This window comes from Erpetoichthys calabaricus, chromosome 17 (genome assembly GCF_900747795.2).
Source record: "Erpetoichthys calabaricus chromosome 17, fErpCal1.3, whole genome shotgun sequence".
NCBI lineage: Eukaryota > Metazoa > Chordata > Cladistia > Polypteriformes > Polypteridae > Erpetoichthys > Erpetoichthys calabaricus.
In genome coordinates, this window is record NC_041410.2 from 14,826,495 (window position 1) to 14,846,482 (window position 19,988).

General features: G+C 42.6%; 1 protein-coding gene across 1 annotated transcript; it reads right to left on the bottom strand.

Moving 5' to 3' along the window:
* Positions 1–1,974: 1,974 nt before the first annotated feature.
* lysmd2 (LysM, putative peptidoglycan-binding, domain containing 2) lies at positions 1,975–13,786 on the bottom strand. Its single transcript, XM_028822607.2, has 3 exons — positions 13,250–13,786; positions 7,615–7,961; positions 1,975–2,193 (listed from the first exon to the last, which is right to left on the bottom strand). The coding sequence occupies exons 1-3, from the start codon at positions 13,502–13,504 to the stop codon at positions 2,139–2,141; spliced, it is 657 nt and encodes a 218-aa protein (XP_028678440.1). The 5' UTR covers positions 13,505–13,786; the 3' UTR covers positions 1,975–2,138.
* Between the last annotated feature and the right edge of the window lie 6,202 nt (positions 13,787–19,988).

Consider the following 19,988-nt stretch of genomic DNA (forward strand, 5'->3'; position numbering starts at 1 on the left):
AGAAATCCAAAGTACACCCGGCAACAAAAAGATCTATCTATCTATTAAACAGTGCCTTTCCTATCTATCTATCTTCTATGAGGGACGTTCAAAAAGTTTCTGCACTCTTTTTAACTCTATTAAGAATTTCAAAAACAAATTACATCACTTTCTACACAGTCACCTTTGTTTGTGATGCAATTTTCCCAGCGGCGTACCAACTATTAAATGCCCAATTACTACTGCTCTTGCCTTCACCATTTCCAACAAAAATATAAAAGTGCAGAAAATTTTTGAATGTCCCTCATGTATAGTGCCTTTCACATCCATCTATCTATCTGTATATCCTAATCAGCCTTGTTGTTCTTCTCCAGACTTTCTCCAGTGCTGGTATGTCTTTTTTTTTGGTAATATGAAGAGCAAAACTGTTGTCAGTGCCACATGGGTTGGACGGGCATCCTGACCAGAGAAGATGATGGCTCCTTACCCGGATGGGAGGATCCAAATAGACAGATGGGCATCTGACCTGGAAGTGATGGCCAGAAGGGATGGACAGACAGTTCTTCAGTTGTGAAAGACGCTGCAGGGGATGATTTATTCACCCAGGACACTAGATGGCGGCAGCCCCTGTATCAGTGTCCATTTGGGAACCAGCAAGGAATGCTGGGAGATGTAGTCCAGCAACACAGCCCTGTTAGGGACCACAGGTGCCACAAGGGGACGCGGTTGGGAGATGTGCTCCCCAATTTATGGGGCTTCTGCGTGATCCACAAGTACTTCCATTGGGTAGTCGCCCTGGCACCACAAGTACTCCCGGGTCTTTAATAAAAGGGACCGCACTCCCTTATCCAGGCAAGTCGGAGCTGGGAGGACATGCAGCAACACTCGACTGGAGGAGGGCAGTGCTTGTGCTACTTGTGGAATTGTGTTCCTTTATTTGAACCCGGGACTCTCCGTGTGTTCGTGTTGGGGCTCGCTGACAACCCACCAGTTCCATCACAATGTCCACATCACTTCAGGTGATGCCTGCCTTCCTGCCGGGGTAAAGATTATCATTCCCATTCGATCAGAGAGCCTGTCATTCCAATTTCTTTAATCATGGCGTCCCATCTGGGCAAGGAATCGCCCTCTGGGATGCCCGTCAAATCTTCAGTGGCACTCACGGCACACATTCAAATGGCAATGCAGTTGGCCTCCATGCAGCATTCTTGAGCGGAGTGGCTCAGCGCAGCACTCGGACCACTAAGGGCAAAATCAGAAGATTACATTTCAAGAAAAACACCCCCAGGTGAACAAATGAAGCGTAATGACGTCACCCCAACTGATGAAAACAAAGCAAGTTAAAGAAAGAGACAAAGGAATGTGGCAAGAGGTGACAAATGTCACACAGTGCTGTAAATGAGGGTCCGCTTGCATCTCTAAAGAAAGAACAAATCTTTTTTCTTATTTTCATAAGCATACTGGAATACTTTATTTTAAATAAAATCAGACACTTTAATATATACTCTATTGGTTTTTCAAAAGCATAAAAGTTTTCAACAAAAGCACATTTTAAAAAACAAAAAAAAAAAAAAAAAAACACAATAAAACCTTAAAATGTCAACCATCACTTGAAACATGGCCCTCCTCGCTGAATCTTATAAAACACAAGCAGAGAATCAGACATTCCTGCCGCCAACACACGCCGTACTGTATGTACAAAAGTAAAAATGGCCTGGAAGACGCAACACCTGAAAGGACTTGAGATCGGACTGCCCTGGGCAGGGGGGCCGCGGCGCAATCGCCCGCCGACATGCAGAATACGCTTTGCGGGTTTTATGGAAGGTCGCTTTCAGTTCTACAGCACTGGAATTTGTAACTCGGCTTTCTATAAGCAGCATACTGGGAATTTCCAAAGAGTGGGAGCCGACGATCAGCCCTCTCGGTGAAGCGCATTCCCTTTGGTGAGATTAGGAATCCAGCGTCAGATGAAAACACAAAAATAAGAACAAGGCAGACAATAAAATTTTAGTTTCAGTGCAAACGTACACTTTACCGAGTTTGGTAAAAGCAAAAAAAAAATAAGAATAAATAAATAGTCGTCCATAGTCCTGAACGGGTTAACTTTAAACCAAAAAAAAAAAAAAAAAGTCCTGTCAAGGTCCTCTGATGGCTTTTAGTTAATGACTACTGTGGTAGGATGAAGACTCGTATGAACCTTCTTCTTCTTGTAGTCTGAAAAAGATTTGGAAAAAAGTGTTAATGGTGGAGTTTACAAATCCTAACAGAAATAAATAAAACCCAACATCATAATCTAATAATACGAGGGAACATTTCAAGATAAGATTCTGACACCATACAACACGTTTGCAAAGGCTTATGGGAAGTCTGAATACATCCAGTGCAAGTGCTCTGCTGTTAGTCAAGCTGAAGCCAACGGGACTGGACTGCCGCACCGTTTACTTTGGGCCGAGGAAGAGAAATTCACCAGGCATATGCGTCATTTGAATCGACTCGTAACCAACTGCAGTCCGAGAGTGATATAAAGCTGGTGGCTGCTAAATTCATGTGACATTTATGTTTACAGACAGTGCACTTCAGGGCTGTCAGATCGAATGTCACTACAGCTTGAGTATCCCTAACCCGAAATGCTGCAAAATACGAGCACCGACATGACGTCACAAGTGGAAAATTCCACACTAGGGGTCTCTTTTATAAAAACGTTACTTGGATTCGGAGCATGAAAATATGCTCATTCCAAAAAGTGGATGAGGTAAACATTTGAAACTCATTTTTTTGCAAAAGTTTTCAATAAATAAATAATTACAAGGACACAATACTTCAAAATCACTACAATGCAACATTTAGTACATTCAGTCACCTCACATTTGAGACACAAACAGACTCCCAGTGCTTCAATTTAAATAACACTTGTCAAGCCCCTTACAGTGCTTTACATGGGGGGGTACCAATGTACAACACTCACCTGTGCATTGTACCAGTACACTCACCTCACACTGTAATTATTAGGCGGTGAAGGGGTGAGAGAGAGAGTTAGCCAATCAGGGACAGGGGATGATTTGGGGACCAGAATGACGTGATAGGCAGTTCAGCCCGGACACTCTGCTCTTTTCAAAGGATGTTCAGGGATCATCATCATTAATAATCATTAAGATGGAGTACATTAACCAAAGCTAATAAAAAACTACTGGAGAAAGTAGCACAAAAAAAAAATGAAAGGTAGTTCACTTGATACAAAACATTACATTTTTTAAAAGAGTATAAAGAATCACCTGACCTTAAAGTATTGATGCAGTATTTTTCCAGTCAAAGATATTTCATTACAAACATATGATATGTGCAATTGCCAAGACTACAAATGGTCCAAATGTTTAATTGTGCAGGAAAAAAAAAATTGACATCTGTACTATTTTAAGGGGACAAAGAAATCTGAACATTCCCTACAAGTAAATCCTAAGTGATATTGTTTGGGACCAACATATTTGGGCAGATATATCTACCATTCAGTCGTGGTTTTGAACACAGCCATTAACAGACTACACTATCATACGCATGGCGTGGTGGCAGACACACTGCCTCGCAGTAAGGAGACCCGAGTTGTGTCCCGTGTCCTCCTTTCATGGAATCTGCATGTTCTCCCTGTGTCTGTGTGGCTTCTACTCCCAGGGACAGGCAGGTTAGGTGAACTGGCAACATGCTAAATTGGCCCGAGTGTGTGTGTGGTTGTGTTCACCAGTGGTGGTGCACTGGCACCCTGCTTTGCACTCTATGCTGGCTGGGAAAAGGACCAGCACTATCCCGCCAAGACCCTACATCACATGCAGGTTAGGTGAAAATGTGATGCTAACTTGGTCCTAGTGTGTGTGTGTGTGTTCACCCTTCAAGGGACTGGCATCCTGTCCAGGGTTTGTTCGTGCCTTGTGTCCTATGCTAGCTTGGGACAAGCTCAAGTTCATGTGACCCTGGTCCTGGTTAGGCTGGCTAGAAGATGACATGACATGAACATCATTACCGGTAAAGGCAGAGAGAACTTCCTCACTAGTGGAAATGTTCGAATATGGCATCAGATCTGCTCGCTCAGCACTATAACAATAATGCAGAAAAAGCAAGCAATTCAGCACCAAAAGGACCCTAGAAGTATAACCAATGAAGCTTAAACAACAAATATCAGAATTGTTTACCTACAATACAAAAACAGCAGCAGTGCCAAGTCATTTTTATATTTTTTTGTGTGACCAGTAGGGGGGGCGTAGCAGCATCTCCAACCACAGACACAAGTCCCGTGATAATAAAGGTGGTTTAGTTTCTCAAATACCTTTTGAAAAGGTTTCAACACTGGCATAAACACAACACACTACTTCTTCTTCTCTTTCCTTCTCGCTTTCTTTTCCTCCACACCTTCCAGGTGAAATTAGTGGAAGAAAACCCAACCCCCCGAGGAAGGCAGGACAAGTTCAATCAATTAGATTTTTTTATTCAGTCACAGATGAGTTCCTGGATTCTACGTTGCAAGACAGAAAAGCAAAGTTACATTTTTCGATTGGCTTTTTATAATTTCTTCTTCCTTCCCCCTTATTTCTTAAAAATAAACATAATATCATTTACTTAAGCATTTTATTTTATTACACTAATGGGCCATCTGTTCTTATTTTTTTCACTTGTCAAGATAGACCCTAAAGAAGGAAAGGTCACCTTTCCTGTGTCAAATAGACGCGTTTCTAAAGAAACTGGAAATTGTCCTCGGTCAGCTTACTGCACCGTCCCATGACAGACGCCTGTATGAGTAACTTGCCGTTATAGCAAAACAGCTGTGTCAGTTATTAACCCTAAGTAGCTTGCAAGCAGTTAATTTTCCTTTCACAGCTTTGTCTGTCCACCACACCCGACTTAACTTGCCTGAATGAGGTTGAGCGACTTCTTTTACCCAAGACTACTTTGGTACTGGGGCATATCCTGTTGGAAGCACTTCCGGGTCAAACGGAACTCCATGAAAGCAGGGAGCATAAATCCTTGCAGCACCCATAGTACCCAAAAGGGCTGCTCCACGGCACTACAGTTTCCAGTATGGGTACTGAGGCCCTAGGATATTAAGCCCTCACCAAATCGCTCTATTACACGGTCATCCTGGACGGGTAAGTATCCTTTATCCAGCCCTGCTGGGCTACTAACACACCCCGCAACTTGTTAGCCCCTCCTGCCAACTTCATGGCAAACACAGAAAGTCACATGCCTTTTCTTTCTCCTGGCCTCCCAGCCAAGTAATGGACTGAGACCCATCTTGGCAGGGAAGCCATATCAGGCATGATGGGCCATCCATGCCATTAGTTGCTTAAAGCAACTTCAGATCTGAAGCAATTTCAATCTTAATTTTGTGACTGGAAGTTAAACTAGTTAACACAGAAGTTTCACTTCCTTAACTTCAATAGCTATGATTGAGCAATCTGAGAGCAGAACAAAGGAATGCAGCTCCAGTCTCAGTCCTCAAAGCAGCAGCTCCATGATCAGGCACAACTGAAACGAAACAAACATTTCCCCTTCAGTCGGCAGCCTTTCAGTAATCTCTGCTATTACTGGTCCTCACCCAATACCTTCAGTCAGGCACTGAAATAAAACGTGGAACTGTGAATAGATTTAAAAAGTCCTCCGTGTGTCAAGACAAATGAAAGTTTTAGAGAGCAGCGTGTCGTCTTTCAAGAGATTGAACCCTCACACATGAGCGAGAACCTAAATTCTGTGGATTTGTATTCATACTGCCATTTGGCTCACAGCTCTATTTCCACATACAGTGAGGCTGCGTGTGTTTGTGAGGAAAAGTGAAATAAATTACAGTAGGTTGTACCTAACTGGCTAGGAGGGGAGGATAAAGCTGCAGTATGCCCTTTGTTTAATTAAAATTCGCAGCAGCAAAGTACAGTATTAAATAAAGTGCAACAAAACTGAACTCCTGCAAATTGGCACTAAAACACAACTTAAGAAAATGAGCTCCTTTTCAATTACTCTGTGATGATCTCATCAGACGTTCTTCTACTGCAAGGGTCCATGGTGTAAATTTTTATTCCTCCCGTTCTTATTCCACCCACATAAACCACATTAAGAAACTTTCTTACTTTCACCTCCGTCACATATCCTGTGTTTGCTCATTCCTCTCCTTTTCTAAGGCTGAGAAACATGTCCATGCTTTTATCACATCCTGAATCGATTATTGGAAGTCCCTACTGGCAGTTGCTCCTTCTAATCTTAAATCACAGCTCCAGTTGATTCAAAACTCTGCTTCAAGAGTCCTGACATGGACCACTAACAGCGAGCACATCACAGCCATCCTGCTTCGCCATCACTGGCTCCCTGTGTCTTACAGGATCCAATATATTAATAAACTACAAAGCTCTAAATGGCCTCACACTGGACTACACCAGTGACTTTCTCCATCACTCTGCTCCTGTTCTCCCACTAAGGTATCTTGTTGTGCCCCACACTAACCTGCACTCTATGGGTGACAGGGCCTTCTGCTGTATAGCGCCCAGACCTCACTAAATTAATTCATTCTTTTAAAAAAGAACTTAAAACTCATCTGTTCAGGAAGGCTTTTAACTTAACCGTATATTCTGCCCTTTCTTCCAGTTTACCTCTCTGTCCTGATGCTCAGGATAATGTGTGTATGTGTGTGTGTATGTGTTAAATCATAAATTATATGTTAATTTGTTCAGGCATTTCTTCCAGTATTGAATTTCGTATTATAATCTGGTTTACTTTCTTTTATTCTACTTAATGCTTCATATATCCTGTATTTATCTGTTGTAGTGTTCTATGCAGAAAATACTTGCATTCAATGTTACATATACCCAGTTGTTCTTTCTGAGACTCTGTAAAGTGCTTTGAGAATGGGAAAGGTGCTATACAAATAAAATGTATTATTATTAAGAGTGCATTGCAAATTGAAATATTTCATGTAGAGCTTTCATAGGTAATACAAGTCAATATACCGTATATACTTGCGTATAAAAGTCGGGTCTTGAAAAATCAGACCCCGACTTATACGGCCGTTCAAAAATGCGACCCTTACTTTTTTTTTTTACATCTTCTTGCCTCCTCCAATCTCGTATCAGTTTCTCAGACACATCGAATTTTGTTGCAGCAGCACAGTTACCAATTTCTTTTGCTACTTCAAGTGACGTTTCATTTAATACCAGCTTTATATTTTCTTCTGATCGAACACTCCATCGTAGATAAGGGATGCTCTTATGATAAAGGTGTATGCAGGTGTGAGATACAAAAAACACAAAACAGTGTAAACATCGCTTCAGAATAGTTTGGGTATTATCATGTGGTCACGTAGGCACAATACATAGAAATAAAAGGCTGTGTGCTCTGTGGTTACTCTTTCAAGTGAGTGTTAGCATATCACAATCTCTTGGACCAATAGCGTGAGTTTTCTGCATTCGACTTATACGACCGACATTATAAAATACTGTAAAATCAAGTCCCGACTTATCCGCGTAAGAACTTATCTGCGAGTATATATGGCACTTGGAAAAAAAATATCAGAACAGCTTAAATAAACTTCCACTACAACAAAAGAAAAAATGTACACACGGTGCAACACAAATAATGCGCCATTCTTTTATCAGTTCTTCTTACCTGACATCTTCCTCTTTCAGCCTCTTTGCTGCCTGCTTTGATAACTTAATCTGCAAGTCCAGTCTGTGTAAATAATCTTTGGCTGACAGTTCCTCGGGTTCAGTGGGTCGACTGTCAGGTTCCTGAGGACTCGGGGAAGCAGAGGAAGTATCACCCTCTTCTGCCATCGCGGTAAGCCCTCTGTCGTTAGCAGCACAGCACTCACTTCCTTCGCTTTCTGGAGACTCCAGTGAATTCAGTCCATTGAACAGAGAGCACTTCTCCGAAATGACAGGAATATGAAGACTCTTCCTTAAAAACATGCAATCATTGCTAAAAAGTTTGTTGGCCCTTTTAATTTGCTCCATCTATAAGAAAGTGGGGGGAAAAAACAAATATTTGTAATTTTTGAAGGAAATATCTAAAATAGTGATCATGTTTGCATATTTTGTACATTGATAAAATATTTTGCTTGAACTCAAAATTGTACAGCCAACTTATTTCAATTAGAAAAGTCTAAATGTTAGATGTTCTACTTTGGCATTTTGTTGAAATCATCCAAAATATATTTAAAAGAAGGAAATCTACAGCACCTTTAATAAATATTATGTATGAAATATAGTTAACATGCCACCACATGAAAATAAACTCATTGAGCAGTTTAACTCTACCAGTATGAAAACGTCATTAAAACAGTGAGGACAATGCAACTGTCATATTTTGGAATGCACCTAAACTTCTCACAAATTATACCAACAATTTATTTTGGCAACCAGTAATTAAAATATAAATTTGTAAGTGCCAGGCATGTTAGAGATGGAAAAATGGGCAAGCCTCTAAAATTCAGACGACAGGCACCTCCCTTAATATGCGGCATGCGCGGTGCATCGGAGGCTTGCTGTCCAGGCCCATCTGAGGTAAGCACTACCACTACTCACTGATGGCAACATCTCCCTTTTCTTCCACAGCCCTGAGTAACCGCCCACGGAGGAGACTGACTCTGCCCCCTGCTATAAAAGGCAGACTCTGCCAACATGGCGCGTCCCACTCAGGAGATAGCAGGATGATGACTGGAGCCCCTACCTGAAACTGAAATACCACGGAACGATGCCCCTTATTTAATTTTTGTTAACCTGCTTTTCATTTTTGCTTTACCAAGGGCCTGCTTTGGTTAAGGACTGTGCATTTAATAAAAAGGACAACCTTGTTGGTGGCCCGACACTTCCTCCATAACCAGTTTACTCCCTTGGTTGACATCTCACTATATAAAAGCGGTCGGGATTGTCCTTCCGTCCCGTGATGCAGAGTCGCCTTCTGCACAGCTGCCCGAAAAACCTTTACGAGACCGACATCGCGGCAGGCGGCGGATTTACGGCCACAAAAATTCAAAGAGAAAGGCGACTTCGATTAAAGCTCTAGAGGCCTGAAAGGCGATGTCGACTACAGCTTGAGGCCTAATTACGCATTCATTCAATACACCTATATCAGGTTTGTGGTGCTTATACTTATTACTATTCCACTTGTGCCCGTTTCATCTTACATTGTCTAAACGGGCTCTTTGTCTAGTATGTTATTAACAATTGAGGCATTAAGTAAAGAAAAAGGAGCTGAGCCATAAGGCAAAGCTCTCAATTTACCGGTCGATCTATGTTCCTACCCTCACCTATGGTCATGAGCTATGGGTAGTGATCGAAAGAACGAGATCGCGAATACAAGCGGCTGAAATGAGTTTCCTACGCAGGGTGTCTGGGCACCCCCTTAAAGATAGGGTGAGAAGCTCAGTCATCCGGGAGGGGCTCAGAGTAGAGCCACTGCTCCTCCGCATCGAGAGGAGTCAGATGAGGTGGCTCGGGCATCTGATCAGGATGCCTCCTGGACGCCTCCCTGGTGAGGTGTTCCGGGCACGTCCAACCAGGAGGAGGCCCCGGGGAAGACCCAGGAGACGCTGGAGGGACTATGTCTCCCGGCTGGCCTGGGAACGCCTCGGGATTCTCCCGGAAGAGCTAGAAGAAGTGGCCAGGGAGAGGGAAGTCTGGGCATCTCTACTCAAGCTGCTGCCCCCGCGACCTGACCTCGGATAAGCGGAAGAGAATGGATGGATGGATGGCATTAAGTAGTTTTTTTGTTAAACCCATCTCCCTACAAACAAAGATAAGTCATGTTTCATTCATCATATGACAGAGCTGGAATCGCACCCGAATCATTTGTAACTTCCGTGTGCTCACCCTACCCAAGTAAGAAAGTAATGATGAGTTATGATACATTCGTCATGCAGTGGAACTGGGAAGTCAGAAGTCGCAGGTGCATCCTTTGCAACTCCCATATGTTCGTACTACCCAAGTGGGAAAGTACACTCATGAAAGCTGGCGTTTCTGCAAGAAACACTAACTAATAGTTCTGCAGTTCAGATCGACAAAGAAACCGATGGGCAAGAAAGGTGCAAGAAGGTATGTTATGTCTAAAAAAGATTTTTATGCTCTTGGAGACAACAAATAGTACAACTGGAAGCTGCAATTAAAAAAACTGCACAAAGCAACCATTGAGCAAAGTGTATGATCAGCCGCGCTTATCAGGGTAACCTCATTTAGTCCATTACTGTTCGTTCTGGTAATGTTAACGTTTACCTTCTCGATATTCAGTATTATGGATTAAGGTGATCCATTTAAAGTACAGTAAATAGTTCTAACAAGCAGATTAAACCCATAAAGTGTTACTCTATTTCCTTTCCTGGGAGCACGGTGCCATTTTGGATTGATATCATAACTTGAAGTCAGACAAACTAGGACTTGAAACACCAGGCCAGTGTTTGTTAGTAGGAATTCCAAGTACGAGGCACGTTTTCTTTGTGAGATAGGAAATTATGAGTTGCAAGTTTTAGTTTTTTAGTCTGGAAGCAAAACTTGGATTCATTCAAGTCAGCCATTTCTGATTCAGCGTCAGTCTCTCCAGGCCCCAGTGCACGGCCAAAATCAGCTGTACCAATTCAGCCACAGGGTGAGTGAACAGTGAGATGGGGGTCGAACAGGTCAAAATGTAGTCCCTTAGCAGTCCTGACCTCTCCTATCTTTAAAGCTCTTTAAATGTTACTTGAGATCTACCACATGCCAGGAGAAGCGTTCAGTCTGAGCTCCAACGTCAGCACATTTGGTGAAGCCAAGGCCCACAAATAACGATTCTGAAAGTTTCAGTAATACCTTTACAAGCCATGTTTTGTTTTTATAAATTACTAAAATATGTAATTTGTATGTATTTATATTACTATGCGCACCTTACAAGTACTTGCATTTTATTTACTTTTTCATTTCTTTAGTTTTTTTTTTTACTTTATTCTATTGATGTTTTTCTATTTTTTTTTACTAAAGGTGTATCCATTGCTGTGTTTTATTTAATCCGTTTTAAGAAAATTAAAATGAAGGAGTTGTGCTTATTAAATCCTTCATGTTTATTTTTTTAATTTATGCTTTGCCCAAGTGTTGCCAGGTCTGTGGTTTTCTCACCCAACTGGGTTATTTTGGATTGTTTGTCTGTGGGAAAAATGGGCTTTCACAGGCAGCAGTTTTTTGGACTATGTTTTAAAACAATAGAAAAACTTGGATGAGAACAGGCTATTCAACCCAACAAAGGCTGCCAATTCTAACCGTGTCATTCTTCTAACATAACATCAAGTCGAGTTTTGAAGGCCCCCTAAAGTCCTACTGTCTACCACACTACTTAAGTCTCTTATTCCAAGTGTCTGTGGTCCTCTATGTAAAGAGAAACTTCCTAATGTTTGTGTGAAATTTACCCTCAAGTTGCCAACTGTGTCCCTGTGCTCTTGATGAACTCATTTTAAAGTCACAGCCTCAATCTACTGGACTAACTCCCTTTATAATTTTAAAAACTTCTATCCCATCTCCTCTTAATCATCTTTTGATTAAACTGTAAAAGCTCACCTTTTTTAATCTTTTCTCATAACTCATCCCCTGTAGCCCTGAGTCAGCCTCGTTGCTCTTCTCTGGACCCTTTCTAGTGCTGCTATGTCCTTTTTGTAGCCCAGAGACCAAAACTGCACACAGGACTCCAGATGAGGCCTCACCAGTGTGTTATAAAGCTTCAGCAGAACCCCCTGTAACTTGTACTCTACACATCAAGGCGCTATATAACCTGAAATTCTGTTAGCCTACATAATGGTTTCTGAACAGTTGATAGTGACAAATCTAATACAACTCTTAAGTCCTTCTCCTAAGGGGCACTTTCCAGTTTCAGACCTCCCTTTGTGTATTCAAGCCTAACATTTTTACTTCCTATGTGTAATACTTTACATTTACTGATATTAAATATCATCTGCCACAAATCTGCCCAAGCCTTATGCTGTCCAAGTCCCGCTGTAATGATTCAACACATTCAAGATTATCTGCCAGTCCCCCTAACCTGGTATCATCTGCAAACATAACCAACTTGGTATCTACTCCTATCCACATCATTTACATATACTAAAAATAGCACAACCACAGCGCTGACCCCTGCTGGACACCGCTCTTAACATCAGCCAGTTCTGATAAGGTCCCTCACAACATAACCCTCCAATTCATGATTTACAGTGCTAGAAACCCTATCAGAAACATGGCATTTTTTGGCTATATCTCAACCCCTGCCCTCCACCACATTTTTTACAATGTTTTCATCCATTTGGCTGCCCTTCTCCTGCTCTTTGCACTTGTGTACCATCAAAAAATCACCAAAGGGGACCACGTTGTTTGATGGTACTGTATATACACATTCTATCACTGAAATATTTTGGAAGGGCCACCTTGTAGCCCGGGCTTTGATGGTATCTATCTAGCCCTCTCCTTCATACACTGCAATCCAAGCCCCCAAACCCCCTGGCTTTCCAGTGTGTCACTTTGTCTACCTCAGGTATCAAGCTATTTTTGGGGTGCAAATGTGCTATTTTTAAGCTGTCCTTGGGTTATAACATTTTTTAAGGACCTGGCAACCCTTCTTTGCACTAATATATAGTTTACTATTTTGAGACTTGGGGAAAGTGGGGTTGGAGGGCTTCATGTTTTTTCTTTTTACCTGCTAGTCCCTAGAATCACCACTTCATGTAACTAGAGGCACATCAAAATACCCAGCATTATATTCATTGTATAACAGCATACTTGGTCAGTCAATGCAATTCTGATAAATACTGCATGATTAAATATAGAAAATGAAAAATGTGAACTGTAACGTTTAGCTCCTGTACCATTAAGTCCTCCTAGATACATTTTATAAAATGCTACACAAATACTGATTGATGGAGCGTGTAAAATGAAAGCTGTGCCTTCTTCACTATCTCGTCCTGCTCCATACACCCGCCGCACCTGGACAGGTGTGCACTGGGTGAGACCACTCGCAAATCTTTTACCGTTAATTAATAAGCACTGCGGATTTACTTCTTATTAGTCGTTCCTTCCTTCTTTTTTGCTTTCGTTTTAGCGCTGATATTTGCCGATAATATAAAAGATCAATGCTTACGCACAAGTTTTTTCTGGAGGTCGAAGGCCCAATGGCGCCTATCGTGCGCATCCTCGAGACTTTCACGGGTTTCTCTCTCCCCCCGATAAGCCAACGGAGAAAAGAGTGAAAGGAGATACGAGGAGCGGGCGAACAGGCCCGGAAGCCGCGCTCTTACCGTCACTCCGTATTTCAGTGCGATGCCCTGCAATGTGTCGCTGGCGCTGACGCGGTGCTCGATGTACTTCTCCGCCAGCGGTGCCGTCACGCTGGCCGTGCTGCCGTAAGAGCGGGTCTTAGTCCGGGCCAAGCTTTGTGATAACTCCGTTTCGGACTCCTCCGAACCTGAGCCCGACCGAGACCGGGGGAAAACGGGCTGCCCGCACCGAGCACCTCCATCCCGTAGCGGCAGCACCGGGGAAAACTCCGCCATTTTCTTTTCAATCGATACTGAGGAGCCTCTCTGTCTATTTGGCTGCCTGGCACTCGCCCCTCTCTCGCGCAGTGCCTCGGCTAGATGCCTGACTGACTCGCTCGCTCAACTCCCAGCAAGCCCGTCTTCACTACGGCAGGTCACGATGCTAAATTGAAACTCATCCTGAGTTGACTTTCTTGTCCAGCATACTTCTTGTCGCCGCTGACGCTGGTTTATTTAGCGAAAAAGAGTAGACGACGCGCTGCTGTCCATCATGTGTGTATGACAGACAGGAAGCGCGGCAGTTCATTTAACAGCAGTGCGCTGTCAGAAGAAGCAGCTTGCGCCTCAAAACTGCAGAAACGCACCGAGAACTTCATGAGTTTGCTCTGTTGCCGTCATCTTTACTTTGTGGAGAGCTGCACTGGACGGCATTATCAGCATCAGTTTTTTTTGCCACCACTCTCTTGTTTAGTAAATGGCCACGGGGAGTTGAATCGAATCTGTAATGAATGCAAGTAGCCCAGTCTGGGTGGTCTGGTAATGCCAGCCTGTCCCAGGGTGCACTCAAGTACACCAGACCTCCTCAGAGTTTTACCAACAAACAAACATTTTGTGTTTATAAACCCTGGGAGAAACGGCAAACGTTATGCAGATGGCACCAAAGTCAAGAATAGAACCTGGGTGCAAGAATTCAATGGCAGCCAGTGCCAGAGCTAGGTTATTATACAACCTAGGCCAAGTTTATTAGTGTGCCAACTGACTGTTCAGTAGCTAACCCGTGCAGTTGGGTTTTTCCCCTCCTTATGATCTGCATTCTCGGTAAATGCCTAATATGTCTTAATGGTTGTGCCGGCCCTAATTTGTTCTCCCCAATTCCTAAAGTAGTTCACACTTACAGATTACCAAAACATCTACAATACAAATATAGTATGCTGCCAGCATCTTGGAGTGATTTGGTCATCCAGTGCTGCCATAGCGCTGAACAGATACCATGCTATGTTACAGACGTGGACAAATTTGTTGGTGCCACCCCCACAAAAAAAGAAGAACCCACAATTGTAATTTGGAAGTGACAAGAACAATTGATGCGCAATCACTGTTTATTCAATATTTAATAAAAATCAAACTTTGCTTTACTGTATAGTTTTAATTTCAAATAATAACACAAATGAAAATGGCATGGACAAAAATGATGGGATTCTGAACCTATTTGGTTGCATAATCTTTAGAGGCAATCACTGCACAGAAGCGATTCCTGGAGCTCTCTGTGAAACTTCTGCACCTGTCCACCGTGGCCCACTCGACCTGAGCAAACTGTTCCAGTTCTGTCAGCTTTGAAGGGGGTTTTCTCAAGACTGTATGTTTCTGTTGTTTCCATAGATGTTCAATAGGATTCAAATCAGGGCTCATATAGTAGAAGGCCACTTCAGAATATCCATCCATCCATCCTTATCCGAGCTTATCCGAGGTCGGGTCGCGGGGGCAGCAGCTTGAGCAGAGATGCCCAGACTTCCCTCTCTCCGGCCACTTCTTCTAGTTCTTCCGGGAGAATCCCAAGGCGTTCCCAGGCCAGCCGAGAGACATAGTCCCTCCAGCATGTCCTGGGTCTTCCCCGGGGCCTCCTCCCGGTTAGACGTGCCCGGAACACCTCACCAGGGAGGCGTCCAGGAGGCATCCTGATCAGATGCCCGAGCCACCTCATCTGACTCCTCTCAATGCGGAGGAGCAGTGGCTCTACTCTGAGCCTCTCCCGGATGACTGAGCTTCTCACCCTATCTTTAAGGGAAAGCCCAGACACCCTGCGGAGGAAACTCATTTCAGCCGCTTGTATTCGCGATCTCGTTCTTTCGGTCACTACCCATAGCTCATGACCATAGGTGAGGGTAGGAACGTAGATCGACCGGTAAATTGAGAGCTTTGCCTTGCGGCTCAGCTCCTTTTTCACCACTTTTTCACCACGACAGACCAATGCAGAGCCCGCATTACTGCAGATGCCGCACCGATCCACCTGTCGATCTCACGTTCCATTCTTTCCTCACTCGTGAACAAGACCCCGAGATACTTGAACTCCTCCACTTGGGGCAGGATCTCGCTACCAACCCTGAGAGGGCACTCCACCCTTTTCCGGCTGAGGACCATGGTCTCGGATTTGGAGGTGCTGATTCCCATCCCAGCTGCTTCAGAATATTCTAATGTTTTGTTGTTTGCAATTCTTGGATTCTTTGAACTGTGTGTTTTGGCTCCTTATCCTGTTAGAGAATCCATGACCTGCAACTCAGATGGAGCTTTCTGACACTGGACAGTATGTTTCGCTCCAGAATGTCTTGATAGACCTGAGATTTCATTCTTCCCTGTACAGAGTCAAAGTACCCTGTGCCAGATGCAACACAACAGCCCCAAAGCAAAACCAATCCTCCTCCATGTTTCATGGTATGATGTTCTTTTCTTTGAAAGCTTAATTTTTTTGTCTGTGGACATACAGCTGATGTGACTTGCCAAAAAGCTCTAGTTTTGTCTCATCTGTCCAAAGGACATTCTCAAGAAGGATTGTGGCTTGTCCATATGCATTTTAGCAAATTACATTCTGGCTTTTTATGTGGAGTCCTGCGTGTTCTTCTTCCATTAAGCACACAGTCACTCAAAAAGTGATGAATGATGCGATCAGACACTGATGGGCCTTGACCTTGGAGTTCAGCTACTATCATTTTGGAAGTTGTTCTTGGCTTTTTGTCTACCATTCACACTATCCTTCTGCCCATGCTGAGGTCAATATTCCTCTTGTTGCCGCATCCAGGGTGGTTGGCTACAGTCCCATGGACCGTAAACTTCTTAGTAATATTTGCAACTGTTGTCACAAGAACATCAAGCAGCTTGGAGATGATGGTCTTCAAGCCATTGCCTTTAATAAGCTTGTTTATCATTTTCTTTTTGATCTCCTCAGACAACTCTCTCCTTTGCATTCTCTGGTCCATGTTTAGTGTGGGACACATGATGATGCCAAACACACAGTGACGACTTTTGTCTATTTAAATGGGCTGAATGACAGTTTGCATGACTGGAGACATTTGTGATACAAATTCAAGAAAACAGTGAGTTTGAAAAATCACACAAGTCCAATCATTTAGGATCTTTTCTGGGGGTACTAAGAAATGTGTCCAGGTCATTTTAGAAGATCTTAGTAGAATAAGCAACACTTGATCTCGTTTCACACTTACTTTGTTTTACTTGATGACGCATCAATGAGCTGTAAGGGAACCATCAAATTTGTCCATGTTTGTATATTATGGAGCTTAAGAGCAAGTATAGCCAGCCACACCTCACACTAGAAACCTGCACATAAGTGAGATCAGGTCCATATACTTTTAAATTGAATTATATGAATACATGTACCAACCTACTTAGTAATATAATGTATAAGGGTATACAAAGGTTAGCAGTTGATACAAACAACTTACAAGTAATATACGTATACAAGATATGCGGTGGGCTGACACCCTGCCCGGGGTTTGTGTCCTGCCTTGCACCTTGTGTTGGCTGGGATTGGCTCCAGCAGACCCCCGTGACACTGTAGTTAGTATATAGTGGTTTGGATAATGGATGGATGGATATACAAGATATAAAAGGCATTCTTTCTCACATAAACTCCATTTGCAAGTATGCACTGCATGAAGAAGTGGCATGACTCCATGTTTAGAGCTTGTAACATATCAAACAAGATGAAATTTTTATGTTTATATCTAAAACCCTACAGAAGATTTGTTTTGTAAAATTTGGATTGTACATAAAAGACAACAATTTACCATTCTAATGAGCTATAACATACCCTTGGGATCTTTGTGGTTGATTATAAATATGAAGGTGAATTTTTAGAAGAACTTTAGAAAGATTATGCCAATCGGCCTAACGATCTCCTCCATCCTGCTTACTAAGATTGTCCAAAATGACATCAAGTTGAGATTTGAAGGTCCCTAAAGTCCTACTGTCCACCACAGTTCTTGTTCATTTATTCCTTGTGTCTGCAGTTCTTTGCGTGAAGAAAAACAATTGGCGTCTACTGTACTAATTCATTTAATAATTTTTAAATGCTTCAGTTATGCCCTCTTCCTAATCTCTGCTTGCTTAGACTGAAATCATTCATCTCCTTCAGTTTCTCCTCATACAGTAGCTCATAACTCTCAGTCCTGAATCAGCCTAGAGGCTCCTCGCTCAACCTGCTGTAGTGCTACTTTGCCTTTTTGTGATATGGAGACCAAAAACTGTACACAGTACGCCAGATGAGCCTCATTAGTGCGTTATTTAACTTAAGTGTAACCTCCCTTGATTTGCACACCACATTACATATTGTGATGTTTAATTTAACATCCTTCTTGATTGCATCTGTAAACTGTGTGGATTTCCAGTTCACATGTTAAAAAAATGCAAGGTAGCTAAGGTTAACGGTCCATCAGCCCATCCATCCATATTCTGCACCTGCTTTACCATTAAAGGCTCACAGGTAGCCCAGGCCTATCCTGATAACATCAGCAGAACCAGGTCAGCAGCATTCAGGTAAACTAGCATTCAAAACTTTGAAATCACCCAGAAATATTCCTGTTTTTGATAAAAATGGAATACTTTTATTATCAAGATACCATCAAATTGATTTAAAGATATAGCCAAGACATTATTAGAGTTTCCAATGGTTAGTACTTCTTGAACTAACTCATTTTTAATTTATTACTCACATAGGACTGCAAAGCCACATTTTCTGCTTCCATTCGTGTATTGTCCCAATGCTCAACTCCCTTAAGCTTATCCTTAACTAGTCATTTTGAATGCTAATTGGATTGGAGAAACCTTAGTAATAGCATTAGCACACTGAAACCTGTCAATCTGTTCAATACAGCAAATGAATGGTCTTTTCTTGGGTCACAAGGCGCAGGCTTTCCTAAAGTTCAGTTCTGGGTTCACAACTGCCTAAAATGAAACAACTTTCTGAAGAAACACATGATGGCAGTCTATTGGTTTTTTGTAGAATGAATGTGACAGATTGCCAAGAAACTGAAAATTTCATCCAAAGGTGGGAAAAGAGGGAAAACCTGTTCTGACCAGGATAGAAAAAGAAGAGGAAGGCCCAGATGGACAACTGCATGAGAGAAAAAGTACAATAGCGTGCTGTTTGAGAACGTGACTCCTTACTGGTCCTCAGTTGGCTTCTAAAAAAAAAAAAGTCTAAAAGTCTAAAAAGTACAGTACTGAGGTTTATTAAAAAGTGCTGCCTGGGGTGGACTGCACCCTCCACCCAACCCCCTAGCTACACCAGTGCTAAAGAGCACAGCCAGAAGATGACTGGAAATGCGTATTGTGGTTCTGAAGGGCAGTGAAGGAATGGCTGCTGAATATGAGTCTTTGTATCAGCACCAGTCACACAAGGAGTCCCTCAAGGCTCTGTCCTTGGTCCCCTGCTTTTCTGTATTTACATGCTTCCCCTTGGCCATATTATCTGTAGCTATGGACTGGGTTATCATTTTTATGCAGATGATACTCAACTCTACTTCAATGTTAAAAGTGGAACTTCATCAGAGCTTTCTCAGCTCACAACCTGCCTTAGTGAAATTAAAACATGGATGGAGCAGAACTCTTTAAAATTAAATTGCAATAAAACTGAACTCCTGCAAATTGGGACTAAAATGCAACTTAATAAAATGAGCTCCTTCCCAGTCTGTCTTGGCGGTGATCTCATCAGACCTGCCTCTACTGTAAAAAATCTTGGTGTCATTTTTGATTCCTCCCTCTCTTATTCCGCCCACATAAATCACATTAAGAAACTTTCTTACTTTCACCTCCGTAACATATCCCGTGTTCGCTCCTTCCTCTCCTTCTCTAATGCTGAGAAACTTGTCCATGCTTTTATCACATCCCGCATGGATTATTGTAATTCCCTACTGGCAGGTGCCCCTTCTAATCTTATATCACAGCTCCAGCTTATTCAAAACTCAGCTGCAAGAGTCCTTACTCGAACCAGCAGCAGCGAGCACATCACACCCATCCTGCTCCGTCTTCACTGGCTCCGTGTCTTACAGAATCGAATATAAAATCCTACTAATAACCTACAAAGCCTTAAATAACCTCGCGCCAAACTACATCAGTGACCTCCTCCATCACTATGTGCCTGCCCGCCCACTAAGGTCCTCTGATTCTGGCAATCTTGTTGTACCCCACACTAATCTACACTCCATGGGTGACAGGGCCTTCAGCTGTATAGCGCCCAGACTCTGGAATGACCTCCCGAAATTAATCAGGTCAGCTGACTCCATGAATTCTTTTAAAAAACAACTCAAAACTCATCTGTTTAGGAAGGCTTTTAGCTCTACTTGACTTTATTACCCTTCTCTCAGTTTACTTCTCTGTCAAGATGCTCATGTAACCTGTGTGTGTGTGCGAGACCATCAATTATGTTGTCTGTTTTTTTTTTCAGAATTCACTGTCTTAATCTTCTTTATTTATGTATCTGGTTTGT